Source organism: Rhamphochromis sp. 'chilingali', assembly GCF_963969265.1.
Source record: "Rhamphochromis sp. 'chilingali' genome assembly, chromosome: 19".
In the NCBI taxonomy this organism is placed as follows: domain Eukaryota; kingdom Metazoa; phylum Chordata; class Actinopteri; order Cichliformes; family Cichlidae; genus Rhamphochromis; species Rhamphochromis sp. 'chilingali'.
In genome coordinates, this window is record NC_137946.1 from 2,519,247 (window position 1) to 2,537,948 (window position 18,702).

Here is an 18,702-nt window from a genome sequence, read left to right on the forward strand (position 1 = left end):
AAGAGTGGATCCCATAAAAATGTTACAATATATATACTATAATACAGTGTGACATGATATTGTGGTACTCACACACACACACACACATATGCACACAGACAGAAATGCGCTCCAGCTTATATTATTTGAGAAAAAAAAATCAAATAAAAGCCTCCTAAAGTTACAGCAAGCTTTCCCTCACTGGCTGATTTCCTTAAATCTTAACCACACTGAAAGTGATACGTCGCCGAGCCAGCTGTGGGAAAGTAATGTATAGTTTCCCTGAGACTCTCCTGCACCTCCAACGCCCAGACAAGAAGCCAGTACTGAGCTGTTGTCCAGACCTTGACCTTGCAACTGGTGCAGCTAAGCACGGCTGGCCTGGTGCACTGCAGGGAGCAGCAGGCCAGGTGCTGTCATGCTGTCCTCTGGAGCATTTACAGACCACAACGAGCCCTCTGCCTCTGCTCTCTGTAAAAATTTGTTTGCCAAACAGATCAAGGCATACGATAGCGTTGCATGTATGTATCTTTTTCACGGGACAAAGGTATGCGATCCTCGGTTCCAAGAGAGATTCGATGTGTTTTACATGGCAGTCAACTGTGAATGGGCACGGCGTCGGGGTGTGTGTGGGAGTCGTGGAGCTTCCAGCAGGACCGGGCCCGTCTACAGAGACATTTTACACACAGGCTCTCCATTCCTGAGTTTAAGATCAACACGCCGGCCCTTGATCTCCACATCTTGTCTTCCAAGCAACTCTTCTGACTACAGAAGAGAGCCACTGGAGTTCATGATAGCGAAATAACTCATGTCATATACCAGCAGAGGAATGACAGATAATCTACATCTTAGATGAAAACCAGCTTTACGCAGATAGGGTTACACTTACACGCTCTTTTTTTTAACTGTCACTGTAATCAGCTTTAGACATGCTGGGATCACTGGTGAGCACCAGTGTCTATGGAAATACCTTCTATAATTACAGTTCCCAAAACCGGCATTTGTATGGCACTGTTGTTTAACCCAGTGGTTTGAGCCTGAGCTTGGGAGTTTATTTTCAAATGAGCCAAGCAGCAAATGAGATAAATCCCCTCAGATTACAGTGAAATACTTCAAAAAACCAAAACATGTAAAATGTGCATAAATAGAAAGGGTCATTTATCAGCCGCGGAGAAATATTGTATGTGCAAATTGCACATCGCAGTTTTTGTTTTGCAAAACTTTCACCACAGTGTAAATGTTTGAGTTTTTTCTTTCTTGTTTTTGCTCTGTCGCGGAGTGGCCCGACTCCGGCTCAATAAAGTATTAATGTCTGATGAAGAATGAGTCTCACAGCGCTGGGCCATTGTCTCGTGGATCTCAAGAGGATCGAGCCAATATCGTGAGTCAGGAGGCTCACTGGGGGAAGTGGAATAAGGACACTCGACTTTCACCCAGGAGGATCAGGGGCTGAATGGGTGCAGAGCTGCTATTATGCCTGGGGAAAATATTCCCATGCTGCTGCTGAGTTGCAAAACTAAACCTTCGACCAAGGGCGCAGTGCAAAAGAAAAAAGTTTCATGTTAAAATAAAGCGCAGAATTAAATCACGCGTTCTTAATGTTTCAAGATGATGTAAAATAAGATGAGATCTCTTTGATTTTAGTACAAATAAAAAAGCTCAGTCATGTTTTTATTTTTTAAATCTGGTCCCTTCCATTTTGTCTGTTTGCTAAAATGACAGAAATATGCAAAGCGCTGTGATAAAAACGATAAAGGTTTAACTGATGAGGTGGCCCTACATACACATCTGCCTGTTCACCAGTGTAATTGCTCTCACAACAGATAGCATTCCATATTCAAATTCAAACCAGGAGTCTGATTAACAGCCATCATGAATGCAATAAAGCCAAAAACTTGAAAGGGAACGTTCAAATGGAAACAGTGAACCGTATCGTTTAGTTTTCATTTTGCCTCTCATCACCAACCAAACACTGAACAGCGCAGGGCTCTGCTCTGACTGACTGTCGACGAATAACGAGAACGGGATGTCAAAGCCTCCTCGGAGGGGTGAAAATCATCCAATCTGACGTGGCGAGAGACCGTGACAGCTTCACATCAGTCAGGTGAAAATCCCATCACTCTGTGGTGTCCCCGCTGTGAAGGCCTGCCAGAGCTCACAGTGGGGCTCACCTCAGAAACGGCGACCTTTGTAAAGTCTGTGCCTCGCAGCACAAACCTGGGCCCACATCTTTCGTTTGCCATGTGTTTACAACCCTGGTCTGTAGTGGGCTTTGAAGACGGGGCCCTTTCATCAAGCGACAGATGGGATGCACTTTTTGAAACATGTCATGTGGTCCTCCAGGAGCGCTCGGACTGCGCTTCAACCACGATGAGCTGTGTGTTCGCGAAGCCACCGCACGATCATTCCCGAAATAAATACCATCACTATGATTGCGGTGACCTGAGCTTGGGGCATAAAACTCGCCTACATTATGGGTTAACCATCCAAAGGAGGAGTGGATTCCAGTAATGCAGCTAATCAAACGCATTACAGGCCTGCCATATCATCAGAACATCATAAATATCAGAGCTAAACGAGTCCAGTTGTGGCACGGAAAAGAGCAAACACGCTCAAATACTTCTTTTTCTCTGCAGTGAGCACAAAACACTGTCACCAAAGATGGAAATGAGAAGATCAGGACAATTAACGATTTCATCACAAATGCCTTTTTTATCCTCTCCCGCTTCACGTTATCCGAGCTATACTTGAACACAGAGCCGCAACCTACAGCTGCGAATTACAATGTGTGTCTATAATCCATTAAAACGTCTCAGGGTCTGTTCTGTTATTTACCGTCTACAGAGCAGCTGCAGGATTTGTCTCCTGACATCACCGCTACAGTCTGACTCGTCCCTGCTCGGCCAGTTCGAGCCATCAATTAAAACGGAGCTCGAAAACGAACAAATGTGGATTCTGTTTTTCGGGGCTTGAGTTCCCCCTTTAGAAAAAGAGACATTTTTCCCCGTGTCGAGGACAGCAGCGCCGCCTCGCACGGATCCTTAATCACTGCGTGTGTGACGCCATCTCAGTGTGTCTGCAGAGGTGCTGCTGAAGAGCAGCAAAAGGTGCTGAGGGCAGAGGGGATTGAAGTGAACCCTGTGGGTGGGGAGATGACTTCAGCAGCTTGGGACGCGCCGTCTCTCCGCCCGCACCCCTCCTGGTAAACAGAAAACCCAAGAGCGATAGAAGAATCACTAGGACAGGCACCAGCCTGGCTGCAGGCCTCCAAACAGCACAATAGATAAATTGTGCAGATACATCTGGTTCTTATGAATATACCCCTTTAGATTGTGGTTGATGGAGGCGTGAGAGCACCAGAGCATCCTTATAAATGATCAAAGCCAACTTCTTCAAGGAATACAAAAGAATTTGAAATTGCGAGCTGTGTGCCCGTTGCTCTGCGGAAACGGTTCAGGGCAAACACCAAGTCGCGCTTTGCGCAGGTTCAGGAAGCGAGCCGACCTGACACGGGTCACTTCAGAGACACAAATGAAGCTTGTGAGCATAGAATCATTATTCATGATCAGAGGATGTCTTCTACAACTTGCTGGTAAAGGAGCACACTCAAGTACAATCCTCCACATATTACTTACTGTCTCAAACAATATAGTTTTACAATGGCAAGTACAGATGAAGTGTTCTTGAAAAATAAAATCAATAAGCTGACATCTGAATAATTCAAACCAAAAGTTTTGCTCTTAGTACAAGAAGGATCTGAATTCTTGCCCCTGCTGCCAATTTTCCCTGAAAGGGAACCTTGAAATAAAATCCACTTAAGCCCCCTGTCTTTCCCTCCAGAGTGCAGTTAAATCCTTGCTGTGTATGGACATAATTACAGAGTGTCACGGATCTTACATCAGCGCAGAACCCTGACTTCCAGCAGGAAACCCGGTCCACGGGTCAATTATGGCAATAGGATGTGCTCTTTATGCTCAAACGTACGGGCCACACCTGAGAGTAACAGCGTCCAGCTCCACATCCAGCATGTAAATAAATAAAGCGCAGCTTGTAGGAGGTGTACAGCTCACAGGGGAGTGTGGAGAGTTATTGCAAAACAGCATATATACGTGCTGCTGCAGCGAGGCCCTCAAACCCTGTGGCTGGTGGCCCACAGCAGAGGCAGAATCAGCAGCTGAGAGGGGACAGAGAGCCTCCTTACACACCGAGCTGGGCACCGACAATTGGGCCATTGTCAGGGAGACGTGCTGTTCCTGCTCATAGGAAGAATACATGACTATTTAAAAAAATGTTAGATGATAGAAGCTTTTCATGTCAGCAAACGTGTTTCAATAAGTCACGAAACCTGGAAATGTAGCCACTTTGTCACAGAAACAATCAGACACAGAAGTCATTTAGTCAAATCAAAACACAAACTGAAAATCTGATCAGATCTGAAACAAGCTCTGGTGTTTGTCGGTATAGATTCTGTCAGTAAATAAGCAGGTTCCCAGGAAGACTTGGAATAACCCAGAGGAAATTAAAATATTGTGCAACGCCACTTTAAATTTAGTTTATAATGTGGAGCAACAATATTGCCATTGTTCCAACAGCCAGACAGAAAGTATTAACCTACTGCTCAAACAAAGTCTTAAATGCTAACAGCTACATAACCTTGTTTCTCCAATTTCCAGCGCGGCAGGGTTTTTTTTTGAAATTTTTGCTTCTTCACCATGTTGGAATTAATAGCAAATAATTGACAAGAAAGTCAGACAATGCCCTGCAGCAGACCTACACAATGCATCTACACTGAAAGCATCACACATTAACCAAAGCGTAGTTGTAACAATGCAGGCAAAGAGCGCCGATTTGCATCACTAGCGGAAAGTAGCCGGCAGTCTCTTACATGCCGAGCGTTGCAGTGCTTTTACTCATAGCTGGAGGACAAACAGAAATTGTGTAACACACATTTACCTGCTGTCCACAGATAACTTAGTGGTTGTATGACCTTAATAACAAACCTCCCTTTAAACCCACATCCTTGTTGATCAGTAAGTGAATCATGCAAGTCACGCTCCACTGAATACAACAGTCTGACCAGCATTTAGCAATCATGGATGTATCATCAAGTAGCTTCAGGAAGAACGCATAGTTATTATAAAACCTGGCTCAGAAGAAAACATACACATTATAACCAACCCCACACATCCCAGCATTCATCAGTCACTTCATACCAGTCAAGTATTTCTGATGGCCCCATTGCGCCATCTTGTGTTAACACACTGATATGGCAACAGGCTTAAAGCAGTTCTTACCTCATGTACAAAGACAGGAAACCACAAGTCCAAGACCCAAAGCATCTTTTTGGAGCATTTTATTACTTTTTTGACAAATATATATGAAGGTTTTCCTATTAAGGAAACATTCTTTCAAAGATAAGTTTACAGCAAATTCATTCCTGCAAAGAGACAGGAAACAGATATGATGGAGCTAACCATTTCTATTTGTGCCCAGTAAAATGCAAGGGTGCAATTTAATCATTAGAATCAACTGATAACAGTGACACAAAAATCAGTATAGTCATTTCTGATAATGAAAAACAAACCCAAAAAACAAGTATTTTTGAATGCCAATGGGACGTCTTTAAACATCCGTGTTATGATTTGGTGGGGTGAATTATTAGTTTTGCATCAAGGCACACAAGCATTGATAACTGTCAGTGGAGCATCATTTGTTTTCTTGATTTTTTTGCCAAGACACTGGTCCCACTTGGCAGTACAGCTGTACAAACTACAGAATAAAAACAAACCAAAAAAGCATAAGATAGGACATTGCATGATTATAACCAAAGGGAATCTCAAAGAATTCGGATCGATAAATGTACACAGCAATATTGAGTTCAGATCTTGGGACCTCCACCTGTGTCGAGTTCTTCAGTATGGTAGGGGGTGACATCGCACTGACTCTCACTGCTCAAATGTGCTAGCCGCTACAGAGGATGCAGCTCAGCGAGGGATCTCTTTTCCTGTTCACAAAACTCCTGTAAACTCCTCCTTCCCTGCCTGAAGTTGCTCTCCCTCCTTGAAAACGGTAAGATGACCTGAAGTCGGAGGAGAGTTTCAATGTTGCTGAAACTTCTAATGTGTGACGTCTTGAGTGTGTCGAGCACAGTAGTTGGAAGATAGCCTGCCAGAGGATCCAGCCATTTCTCCTTCCATGACTTCATCTCAGAGTGAAGGGAGGCCTGATCTGGCAGGTCCTCCTTGTACAGGCGGAACACAAGACCACTAAGAATGCTGGTTTCTACTTTGGACATTGCGTAAGGCACAATCTCCAGACACCTTAAGGTATCCAACACCTTTTCTGCAAAGAGGTCATCGATTTCTGCTATTGAATGCTCTACAATTTTCATGCTTAAAGATTCTTTGTAAAACTCGCTCAACGGCTCGAGGAGCGCTGAATGCAACATCGTAACGTGGAGTTTAGACGCCAGGGCAACAGCTTCCTCAAACCACACTTTGTGATGGCTGTCAAGATCACTCTTCAGTTTACTGAGGGATGCTTTGACATCAGGCAAGTTGTTCACGGCGAGCAACATATCTAAGGGTTTGCCCTGAAGCGACTGGCTTAGCTTTTTTGTAACAACCAAGACGTTCTTCTGCACCACCGTTGACAGAATGAACTCAAAGTTTCTGATTGTGTCAAAGAACTGAGATGCTTGTTGCTGGTTTGAAGTACTGCCCTCCACTTTCAGCTCATTCAAGCACAGCATGATTGCTTCTAGGATATCTACAATCACCTCGTGCATGTCGTGACTCTTCTCCCAGTTCTTCATGAGCCTGTCCCTCAACTCGTTGCCCTTTCCCTCATCGTGCCGGAACACTTGAATGATCACGTCTTCCAGCTTGTTCTGGCGTTTCGCGTCTTCTGTGAGCCAATGCAACAGCTTACCGATGAGAACCGCTCCATCGGCTGCCTCTTCGGCGGGACAAGACCTAGCGAGCCACACGTTGAGAGACAAAGCAGAGCTGACAGTTCTAATGGCATGCGGGTATTTCTTAGCTATCGCTAAACTTACAGCCCTCATCTGAGCTCCCACTTCACCAACACTCAGCGAGGCCTGACCTCTACAGTACTCCATGTTGAGCCCCCACTTCTCCGACAGGGCGTTTTCGATAGCATTCGCAAGGGTGGCTGGGTCTTCGCTAAAGGGGATAAAGGCCAGCGTTTCCTCACACTGGATGTCCTCTTTGTTCAAGTACCTGATGCACAACGGGACATAGAGCTCACCGTCAATTGCAACTGATTGCTCAGTTATAACTGTGAAGAACTGAGAGTCCCAGAGTTCCTTGAGGATTTCTTCACGTAGCTGGGGTTCGTAGAAGGACACGGCTGTTCTCGGTCCTGGAACCATCTCCGGTATCACGTCATCCTCGGCGGATTTCACCTCACCGTCTTTGGCTTTCTCTGCTACACTGGAGCCATCTGACTCTGTTGGGGCTGCTGGTTTTCTTTCAATGGCGGCTATTTAAAAGATAACAAATGTATTCAAATATTAATTAACACACACACACACACAAATTTCTACTCTTGGTGTCTGTTAGAACTACTCTACCGATATTTTGTTGCCAATAAAGCACTTACCGCTGTCCAGCCTGTGTTTTTGCAGAAATTCCATTACCTGAAAATAAATGTACAACCATGTGAGTTGTTTGTTGTTTGCAGTTTGTTTGTTTGACTAATGCAGCTATGGCTGCATTAGTCGTTTGAGCTATAAAATAGCAGCTTTTTCCAAACTGGCAAAGAGTCTTGACTTGAACACTTGGTGGGATGAATTAACGGCAGAGCTAGTTAATCAAAATGAAGAGTGTATTAAAGTTACCTGGGACAGGCATGGGCTGCTCTCTGGATCAACCTCCACGCACTTCTCAATGACCTCTGGCAGCCTCGTTAGTGTTGTGCAGTGAGAGAGGAGCATCACATGATCTGTTTTGCTTCCTTTGCATACAGTGTTTCTCAACAGGTCCCTCATCGAATTCAGGGTGGTCTTCATCAGATCACACTCCATACTGACACTAGGCAGGACAGCTACTAGCCTAAGCAGTAAGGTAACAGTTGGATGGCTCTTGGACTCGGGGTGGACTAGCGTTTCAGCGATGGATGTTGGAAGAGCAACATCTTGGTAGTTCTCCCTCCACATGGCTGCCCAGGTGTTGAGCTCTTGTTCGGCAACTTCGGGCTCGGGTAGATCTGTAAGGTAGAGACTGAAAGGCTTGTATGTGGACTCGGACAATACAGGCTGTGGATTGCAAGAAGGCAGCAACGACAGGACTGACAGAGCCTTTAGGTGGCTGTCTGAGAAGCTGTACTTCATTTCATCAATTAGACTTTGCAGAAGAGGGATGCTGAGATTTTCTCTGTAATATATTTCCGGTGATTCATAGCTGTTGGCTTCCTCTGAGAAGCACACTTGCTCCGGAGCGACCCTGGTCGCCAGCTGGAATGCTTGCTCAAACCAAGTGGAGTGCATAGCGCTAACATTTTCTAACATTTTGTTGAGAATCTCTATGACGGAGGGGATTTTTTCCACTTCACAGAGAATATCAGCAGGGTTTCCACAGCGAAAAACAGTGCTACAGTTACGAAGAGGAGCGCACGCGTTCTTCAGTATTACAAGGGTGACGATGTAATCCATATTTCTCAGAGCAGTAGACAAAACTTGCGCATGCATTGATTTGGCACCTGTGGCAGTAGAGCTCACAGCGTCTAGGCAGCTAAGAACACCCTCTAATGTGTCAGCGAGTATGTCAAAGAAGTCCTCCCTCTTTTTCCACCTCGAACAACAGGTTTCTGGAATTTCCTCCAGGGCCTCCCTCGGCATATTTAAAAGCCCGTCGATAGCCTGTGCCAACTGTCTTTCCAAACTCGGAGACTCGTCAAAGAACAGCAGCAGGTCTTCTGTAACATCCAGCATTTTTGCAACCGATGAGCAAGGCACACTTCTCGCCAGCCAATGGGCAAGGCCACAAGACTCACTGGGTGTCACAACACAAAGCGGGTAGCTCCTGAGGAATTCCAAAGACATTTTCTTCAAGCTTTGATAACCTGGGCCCAGCTGCATGAATGCCTGCCCCCGGCACTGCGACATAGGCAAGCTCCAGTCTTCCGTGAGAATCTTTGCAAGGTTGTTCGCTTGTCTATCAACATGGCAGTTTTCATCGAACGGCAGAAAGCCCAGGAGCTCGACTTTTGGAGCCGACTCTCCAACGTACCTCACAAAAACAGGTAGATGGGTCTTGTCACCAATTTTAACAGCCTTGTCTGTGATGAGCGAGAAGAAAGGAGACTCCTGTATTTCTTTCAGTATGACGTCTCTGATTCCATTCATGAGGAGCTTCACCATTTCGTCACTGCCTATAGAAGATGTGTTTTTTCCCTCACATCCAAACCAGTGACACATCCTTAATTCCTGGACAAAAAGTTCTTGGTCTTCTTCTGAGAGCTCACAAAGAGTGCTATTCTTTTTCCCCAGTAGTGCAGCCAGCCGGAAAAGTGTTGCCAGACTCTGACGATTATCACCTTTGCTCCCATTCTCATCTGCCAGTTTCAGCTCGGGCTCCTCCATCTTGTCTGGAGATTGGGGGATTTGGAGCTCCTCAGCCTCCACCTTTATGTATTCAACTAATAAACGAGAAAAAAACAACAACACAGTGACTTTGACAAGTATTAGAAACATGGCAAAAAAACCCCATAATGTCTCACAGCAACCGTACCTTCCATATTATTTTCAGTGTTCTTGTTGAAGCTCTTGGATTCCTTATCCTGTAAGAATACCGAGGTATATTATTCCAGTGTTCATTAAAGAAACCCAAAATAAAACAAACTCTATTAAAAAAACAGAAGCACATACCAGACAGATACCCTCCAAGGCTTGTGGCGTAACCTTCAAACACTGGGTCACCATGCGGTCCAAGTCTCTGCTGAAGTCCGTGCCCACCTGCAGCAGAGCCAAGCACGGCGACCTATCTTTGGGATTCGTATCCCTCAGGTACTCTTGGAACTTCTTGTGGCGCATTACAACGCCGCAGTCCTCCAGCGCTGTGCTGGGCAGCACCGACATAATCCTCAGCAGTGTGTTGATGTTCCCAAAGTACTGCATGAGCGACAGGCGTAACGTGTGAAATATGGAGCTCGGGATGGTCACGGACGCCACTTTGGTCTTCCACGTCACTCTCCAACAGCACAGCTCGGTGAAGAAGTTGTCAGCGTCGGGCAGATCGCTGCTGTAGAGGGGCGGCTTTGATTTCAAGCTCTCAAACACGTAACTCACTGTGACCGAGCACGGGACCAGGGACAGGAAGTTCAGAGCTTCTTTGTGGTCTTCTGAGAAATGATCCTTCACAGTATTGATCAGGTTGTCTACCAGTGGCACGCTTAGGCCATCTTTATAATAACCGACCGGCTTTATCATGCTGTCCCGTGGTAAAGAGTTCTCAGGCACTTCAATCTGCACTCTCAGACTCTGTGCCATCGCACAGGCCTCGTCGAACCAGTTCTGGTGAAACACCTTCATGTTTGTTTTCACTCGGTTCAGAGTGGCCACAATACCGCTGATCTGACAAAGCTGGGATGCAGCAGTGAACTGGTCCTTCTGGATACCAGCACTCAGCTCTCTGGTAAAAGAGGACGCGTTCTTCAGCACCACCATGGCGATGATGAAATCAAACTCCATGACCTTGTGGAGAAGTGCTCCAGCTAGTTCCGATACAGACGCTTTCCATCTCTGTGGGTTGTTTTTGACTTTCTCCAGACATTCGACCAGAGGCTCCAGCATCTGCACAAACACCTCGTAAGAGTCGTGCTTCTCTTGCCAACAGGAACAGAACTTGCCCTGCAACTCCTGGACTTTTTCGTAGCTCTCTCTGAGACCAAAGTCTATCACGTGGTCGAGCTGCTTTTCTAGAGCAACGCTACTGCCAAAAAACATCAACACCTCTTCAAATGTATCCAGGGCTCTTTTAACAGCAGGCACTGGGATAGATTTTGACCACCACGTGTTGAAAGAATAGCAGGAGCAGTGTGTGCTTATAGCCAGAGGATACTTCTCTTGCACTTTGCAAGCAAAGGCTTTCAGCTTGTAGGAAACATCACCAGAGCCCAGGTACGCTTGACCTCTGCAATTTTTCAAATCGAGATGCCACTCCACGGTGACTATTCCCATAAGACGCTGTACCATGACATCGCATTCCAGATCCGCCTCGAGGAATCCCATCAGCTCTAAGCGCATGACATCGAAACTGTCCACAAACCGCAGAAAGAGCGGAAGATAGTCTCTCTCGCCCAGCTTCACAACGCGGTCAATAAACAAGGAAAAGAACGAGCTCCCCACCTCCATGATGATTCCCTCCCTGACAACGTTCTCGCACACACTGAGAACTTCTTTCATTTCAGACTTGGTCACGTACTCGACTTCTCCATCCTGAGGAGGACAGGCGTCACCGTGGAGCCTGCTTTGGCTGCTGTATGCAGAGGTCACTGCAGCCTGTAGCGCCGACTTCAGAGCTTCTCTGTCGGTTTCTGCACATTTCATCTCCACAAGCCTGTCTGGATCCATCTCCAGGTTTATGAGCTGCAGTTCTTCCTCAGTGTCCTTCTCTGCGTGGTTTCCAAAGGAAGTCACTGAAAAAACAGGAACAATGTTTCTGATTTGATTTTGAAAATTTGAATTTGAAATATAAATGAATGTAATCGGAGTAAAGTTTTACACTTCAACCTCATTGAGTTAGTTTGGAGTTAGGGCTGTGCGATATGACCTAATTTTTTACATCCTGATATAAGACATTTATCGTCCCAGCGACGATAAATAATCACAAAAATTTTAATTTTTTTTTTTTTTTACACTCGACTTGCATGAAGTGTTTTCAGCTGGGCGTCATGTACCTGGCGTCGAGCATACAAACTTATGCCTGAAAAAGCATAGTTTTAACAGCCATTTTCTTTGTGAGTCTTTATTACACGGCGTGCTGCGGGGAAAAAGCGTGCTCTAACGTTTGAGTCTGAGGTTATCTGGAGCACCTGACGGCTCTTTTTTTTGCTTCTCGTCCGTAAACTCTCTCCACACTCTTTCACGTGATTCCTGCATAGGTGGTTGAAGAGGTTTGCTGTGTTTGAGTCTGAGGTGGGGGCCGGCTTCCTGCATAATTTGCAGAGTACAGTTTTCTGGTCCGTGTCAGACTTTTCATAACCAACCCATGTCCGTGCTACAGAGGCAGCCCCTCGTTTAGGAATAAGGTCCTGGTTTGTTTTGACTGGTTTTTCCGTTTGTCATCATTTTAGTTTATTTTGAAAAGACTCAACAGGATCTTCAGCTTTATTGTGAAAGGTTTATGTGGAAAATAAACAAGGGGACGGCAGAGCCACACGCTGGGTTTATCGTCGTTGTTGCTAACGACAACACATAAAAACAGTCGCTTGTCCGTCCGTAGTGTGGTTATTTTAAATATAAGAGAAAGAGAGAACTTTAAGAAATTAATATAGCTGCTGCAGTGACCATCAAAACGATAAAATATTGCCATAAATAGTTTATTTTGTGACACCATGAAACAAGCGATAGCGTGATATGAAACGATGTTTTTATATCGTCATCAGATACATATCATCATATCGAACAGGCCTATTTGGAGTCACCAAAGTTAAATAGCAAACAGTTGATTTAATGTGGTTAATTTGTTTTATTACATAATGAGATTACTCTATACTCTAAACCAGCAACCTTTCTTTGTGCTACGGACCAGTTTAATGTCGGTCAATATTTTCACGGACCGGCCTTTAAGGTGTCGCGGATAAATACAACAAAATAAAATGATACAACAAGACAAAAACGCAGGTATTTTGTAAATATAATAATAAATGCGAATTCAGTGTGTAATTGTGTAACTTTATTAGCAGCGCCCTCCTGAAATGCACCAACAACACTGAGAGTAACGTCCTCCTCTCTGCCCCTTAATGCTCTCTGGACGCTATGGTAACGTGTAAATATTTCTTAAATAAGACAACTACACCAGGGGAAAAGACCCAGGGAAAGCGAGTTAATGATAAAAACCCTGAAAACCATAAATTTCACACCTGAGCCACAACTCTCGCAGCCCGGTACCGGTCCGTGACCCGGTGGTTAGGGACCGCTTCTCTAAATGATGGTGTGCATATTTGGCTTACATTGTTGAGTCAGTGACTCGTGTACGTTGCAGTAGTTTCTTGGAGGAGGCCGAGCATGGAGCTGGTTCAAGTGCAGAGGCCAACCATGCTGACCGTATTTTGTTGTGAATAAAGTTCTGTTTAGTTGACTTCTGTTACAGGACCACTTACTTACTTACATTGTGCACAATGAGCACTTTTCCTATATACAGCTGCATTTAACTATATTCAATGGCTGATAAATAATGTGTGAACAACAAGCAGAAAATTATTTCATGATTTGCTTTTTCATAATCTCACCTTGTGGAGGCTTCTCTTTTGTATCATCATCCTGTAACACAAACAGGCACCAATGTGACGTCATGTCAGGATAAATAAACGATCACCACTGATTAAAGTCAGATATGAAATTTGCTCAGCTTATCAACTCACCATTTTCAGCATCAGTAGGATGTCTGGGTGCTTCTGGACATACGAATCCACCATTTGTTCAACACTGAAGTGCACGTCCTGGTTAACGTAGACGTACGCCATGCTGCACTGTCTTTGATCATCTGGCGTGGCTCTCAGGTACGAGTGGCAGCGCTCCAGCACCATGTGGTATTGACCATACACGTCTGCCTCCGCGTTTACGCAGGGAACAGTTCCCAAGACCCTCAGCAAGCTCTGCACGTTCGGGTAAAATCCGATATCTGGAATCTTGAGGGTAGCAAAGACCGTGGTTGGAAGAATCCTGCGCTTGCTCGCGTGCCTCCACTTCACTTCCCAGCAGCCGAGCTCTTCGTAGAACGTGTCGGGCCGCGCGAGGTTGTTCAAGTTGGCGTCTGCTACTTTATCCCTGCGGATGCTGAAATTATGGTCGGCCATGTAAGACGGCACCAACGAGAGCCATCTGAGAATCCTCACCATCTCTGTGCTGAACACTCTCTTCACCTCTGCGACGAGGTACTGCAAGATGGGCCGGCTCAGAGTTTCTCTGTAAAAGTCTTCCAGCGGCGTCTCGGTGGCGTCCCCTTGAGCCATCTCCGGTTTGGTGACCTCCACTCCCAGCTTCTTCGCTCGACCGACTGCGTCTGAAAACCACTTCCTGTGGAATATTGCAAGCTCTTGTTGGTATTTGCTTACCAACTTTAAGGCATTGGAAATTGTGTACTGCAAAGTACTGCTGATGCTAATTATTCCCCTGAGACTTGAGTTGAGTATGCTCACACAGCAGAGGGTGTTCTTCAGAACAACGAGTGTCATAATGAAATTGAAATTCTTCAAAATGGGCTTGAGCTTGGCCATCTGCTCAGCAGTGTCTTCATCTACCTTTGAAATGATCTCATTGATGCAGTTCAGGAATGGCTCAAGAATATCTAGCATGGTCTGGAAGCCATCAGTGCCGTATTCCCAGTTCCCACTAATAGCTGCCTTGATCCTGTCCACTTCCCCTTTTATGTGCCCGTATGTCATCTGGATCTTTCCCTCCAGTCGCTTGCACAGCTCTGGTGTTCTCCTGAGTAACGAGGCCACTTCCTCTACAGTGTCTGCAACCGTCTGGATGGAGGGCACGGGCATGCAGCGAATGATCCATATGTTGAAAGCGTACGGGTCGCTTGGCGACAGCACGACTTGTGGAAACTCCTGCAGAATTCGGCAAGTGAGATCTCGCATTTTCTGACACATGCTACCTGTAACGAGATAAGTGAGTCCTCTGCAGTGCTCCATTCTGAGCCCCCACTTGTTTCGCAGCTCAGACAGGAGCATGTAAAACAGATTCTCTCCATCCATGTCGCACGGCAAGAACCCGACGAGGTGCTTTTGTGGAAACCCAGCTACTGTGACGGACCTGATGAACACCGGGATCTGCTCCTTTCCTTCTATCTTGGTCACATCCTGAAGCAGAATGGAGAAGAACCTTGCCAGCCTGAGGCTGTTCTGGATCTCCTCTCGCATCAGACCTTCGCTGAACTGCAGGATCTCTTTCTTGTCGATCTTTTCCAAACAGACCTGACTGAGCGCCCGCTGACCCCTCGCGCCTCCGATCGGCTCGTCGGCATTGATGTTTGCACCGTTGATGCTGAATCCCGTCAATGCCAGGATTTCCTTAAAGTAGACTTTCAGAGTCTCTTTTGCTTTGGAGGTGGCTGCATCCTCTTGGGTTTGGTTTTCTTTTTGCAGTTCACTTGCTGCGCTGTTCTCTCCACATCCGCTCTCTTCTTTCGTCTCCTCCGTTACTTCTGCGGCTGTGTTTTCTTAAGCATGAGAAGACATACTGATTTCAAAAACAGTCCGTCAGCGTTTACAACACGAGCACATTCGTTAAAATACACGAAAAAATGAATCGAAGCAGTTACTGTACCTTTTGTCTTTTTCACAGCAGTATCATCCTCTTCTGACTAGTTTGGTGAAATGGATAATTAAACATTTTTAGGATGTTAATGTTTGATTTAAAAAACATTCCAACAAGAGCAATTCAAAGACCTGGACAGACACTTACAGGATCTCTGGCTCGCTTCCTGCTGTAGGTCGACTGATTGTTCGCAGGCCTTGTGACGTCAAATATTGTTGGAACAGCATCTTCCTTTAACACACAACTGGATGAACTCTGACAAAACAAACATGCACACAAACAAAAATATGAAGCATCACACTGATGCATTTCTCTACTATCAAAATGTCAATACAGGGGATTATAACAAAGAAATCAAAATGATCTGACATTTGTAAACAAAGCAGATTTTTGCACTTATAGTTTGAGTGGTGTTGATAAAACTGAAGAATCTTTTATAGTTTTATTAAGTTGCATTATGCTGATTGCACAGATGTGCTTGCAAAAAAGCACTTGTGTTTGACATCAATAAGCTGCACAAACATGGGGATTTTTAATCTCCTGTTGTATGATATCAGGCTGCCCACGTGTACCTAATGAACTGGAATTCTCTACTAGCACCTACTCGCCCCACACCGAGTGTCACCTCAGTGTGGGTGGGGCTGAAAGCCCTGTGACATCATTTGCATACTACATCCTTACAATCCCTCTGGATTCTGTCGGTGGCACAAAAACCTCTGCTTGCTTGGAACCCCGGCTGTGTAGGTACTAAAACAGTACCCGGTACCAGGTTCTACCACCTAATGGAAAAGTCTAAAAACCGAGTAGGTGTTACTGCAAAAGAGCCTTTTGTTTAGTTCGTTGATCTTAACTGAGAGCAATGAGCAGCAGACCCGCTTCTCACCTGGTGAGAGATCATAGACGGCTCAAAGTGCTTTGCACAAAGTCTGTAAAGCTTATGCAGCTGTTCAGGAGGTTCTGAAGCCAAATCTGGACGAAGACAGTTCTCCAACCATTGGTTGCAGCTGCAAAACACAAGAGGACAAAGGTGTCAGTTGTTGGAGGCACAAACAAATACAGAGTAAAACGGACACCAGCGAAACACCGAGCAGAAACAAAAAACCCATAAAAGCCCCCAAACATCATTTGGGTTCTCAAAGCATTGAAATGTCTTAGGATGTACTTAATTATGCGCTGTATCCAAGCACGGCCGTCACCCACCCAACTCCCCTGATGAACTTCACTCACAGTGAGCATAATGAACAGTTTGTCACAGCGCCCAAACCCGCCTCTCTCTCTCACACACACACACACACACACGTATTTGGAAAGCTCTCTTAAGGGGCACAATGAGGTTCATGATTTTATGCATTGTGGTTTAACTGAGGCCATTTCTGGAAGCAGTGGCACACACACACACACACACACACACACACACACACACACACACACACACACACACACACACGTCGCATAGATTAATGAATTACTTGACGCAGGACAGCAGCTGCTGAAGAGCATTTGGAGTGTAGTGTTTGGGCGCTGTTCCCGTGCTATGCTCAGGCTCACCTAGCTGCTAGGTGATCACAAATAAACTGGGGTCCACCTTGTAGATGTGGCACAGTTCAGATCACCTGGCCTAAGCAGCTCCTGTTTACTTTCACTTCAACGCTGTTCACTGTGAAGCAGAACTATGACTGCACTGCTTGTGTTTTTATGAACACTGAAACTTACAGCCAATGCAGTTTTATTCTTTGGCACTACTGGAACAAATTAAATGAATTAAGTGTGAATGACTGCCGTGGCTGATTCACATGCGCTCGTTTCCCTCTGACACAGCCTTATTATTATTCATCTCTACTAAATTGCTTTAGTAGTGCATTATTAGCTGTTTTGACATCAGATGGGCGCTTATTTACACTTAAGCCAAAGCTGAAGGCAAACTCCTTTAAATATGTCTTAGACCTCATGATCTGCTAGTAGGCAGTATTTCCTCTGGCATGGAGGACTTCCTGTCCACAGACACTGTACCTTGATTCAGTCAGCTAGCGTGCATCTGTCACTCAGCCACAGTCCTTATTAATTCTCGAATTTATTTGTAAGTCGGTCAACAGAGCCAGTTATGATTCACGACAACAAAAAGCTAAAAGGACGGACGAGATAACTATTAATTCACAGGGCGATCACGTGGACACTGCTTAAATATTGTAATATTTATACGCTACACAATGACCTGCGATGGAAAATTACTATGGAACTGCGCAGCTTTGTGAGCAACAACCAAAACACCACCAAAAGCATTATTAATTACAGGTGTTTTAATTGTGCTAAGCTAACGCGAGTCATTCTCATATTGCCGCACCGCTGGGATGGTAAGTGCTGTGCACTGATGGTGATTTAAATAGAGCACAAAAAAAAGTTTTTAACTAAGGCTTCTCAGCGTGTGTGAAATGACTGAACTTAAAGGAAATTCCCAAAAGGCCGTTTTTCACGTCGGTGTCCGTTTCTGAGGCTGAACGAGTGACCGGAGTGTTATTTCACACGGACTTTTCTTTCAGGAGTAACGTTAAGTCTGCGCCATTTTCCACCGAGTTGTGTCACTATTAGCCAACATGATGTTAGGCTAACGCCAGTGCTAACGCCAGTGCAGTGTAGCCAACACATTTATTCTGCATGCTCAGCGACTCGTTTCTCTAGCTGCATCTCAATGAAATAAGCATAAGTCTTACCGCTCCGGATCCAATGGAAAGCTAAAAAGTGGAGTGGTCTTTTCGGATCCCCGCTGCTGGTAATCACAGTTCGCTGCGGCGCAGCAGTCAGTCATTTTGGATTGCAATGAAGCTAGCAAGCAAGTTAGCTAGCTTAGCTGGCGGTTGCAAGCTGGCAAGCCTACTGTGAGCAAACCTGTAGGACAGTCTACAGAGTCATGCCTTGGGCAAAACCTGCAACCAACACAGTTGACTTTCACTGTTATTCTCGCTTATTGCCTCTTTGCCAGACTAAGAACCTACTAATTCCATGCTTTCAAAAGTTGATGCTGCGTGCTGAGCCAAAGTCGCCAAAAGCGTGTTATCCCATCAACCAGGAACTGAGTGCTGCAATAAAAATATTCACCAGCAGAGGGCAGAATACCATGACCAAAGAGCCTTATTGTCAAGATGACTTACTCCCTATTCTGATGTAGCCTGAAAATGCGCGCAGGAATTAAATAAAAGTAAGGTTTGTTTTGTTGGGAT

At 45.3% G+C, this 18,702-nt stretch overlaps 1 protein-coding gene across 1 annotated transcript; it reads right to left on the bottom strand.

The window, feature by feature from the left end:
- Positions 1-5,317: 5,317 nt before the first annotated feature.
- Positions 5,318-18,572, bottom strand: LOC308386606 (uncharacterized protein). Its single transcript, XM_080866263.1, has 11 exons — positions 18,196-18,572; positions 16,371-16,491; positions 15,635-15,742; positions 15,497-15,533; positions 13,585-15,389; positions 13,453-13,483; positions 9,869-11,637; positions 9,732-9,780; positions 7,841-9,639; positions 7,603-7,639; positions 5,318-7,482 (listed from the first exon to the last, which is right to left on the bottom strand). The coding sequence occupies exons 1-11, from the start codon at positions 18,288-18,290 to the stop codon at positions 5,948-5,950; spliced, it is 7,386 nt and encodes a 2,461-aa protein (XP_080722389.1). The 5' UTR covers positions 18,291-18,572; the 3' UTR covers positions 5,318-5,947.
- Between the last annotated feature and the right edge of the window lie 130 nt (positions 18,573-18,702).

Coding starts and splice junctions, on each gene's coding strand:
- LOC308386606 (XM_080866263.1), bottom strand. CDS start 18,290: ATGACTGACTGCTGCGCCGCAGCGAACTGTGATTACCAGCAGCGGGGA. Junction 15,390..15,496: donor TGCTGTGAAAAAGACAAAAG/GTACAGTAACTG, acceptor CTCATGCTTAAG/AAAACACAGCCGCAGAAGTA. Junction 7,640..7,840: donor GCAGCCCATGCCTGTCCCAG/GTAACTTTAATA, acceptor ATTTATTTTCAG/GTAATGGAATTTCTGCAAAA.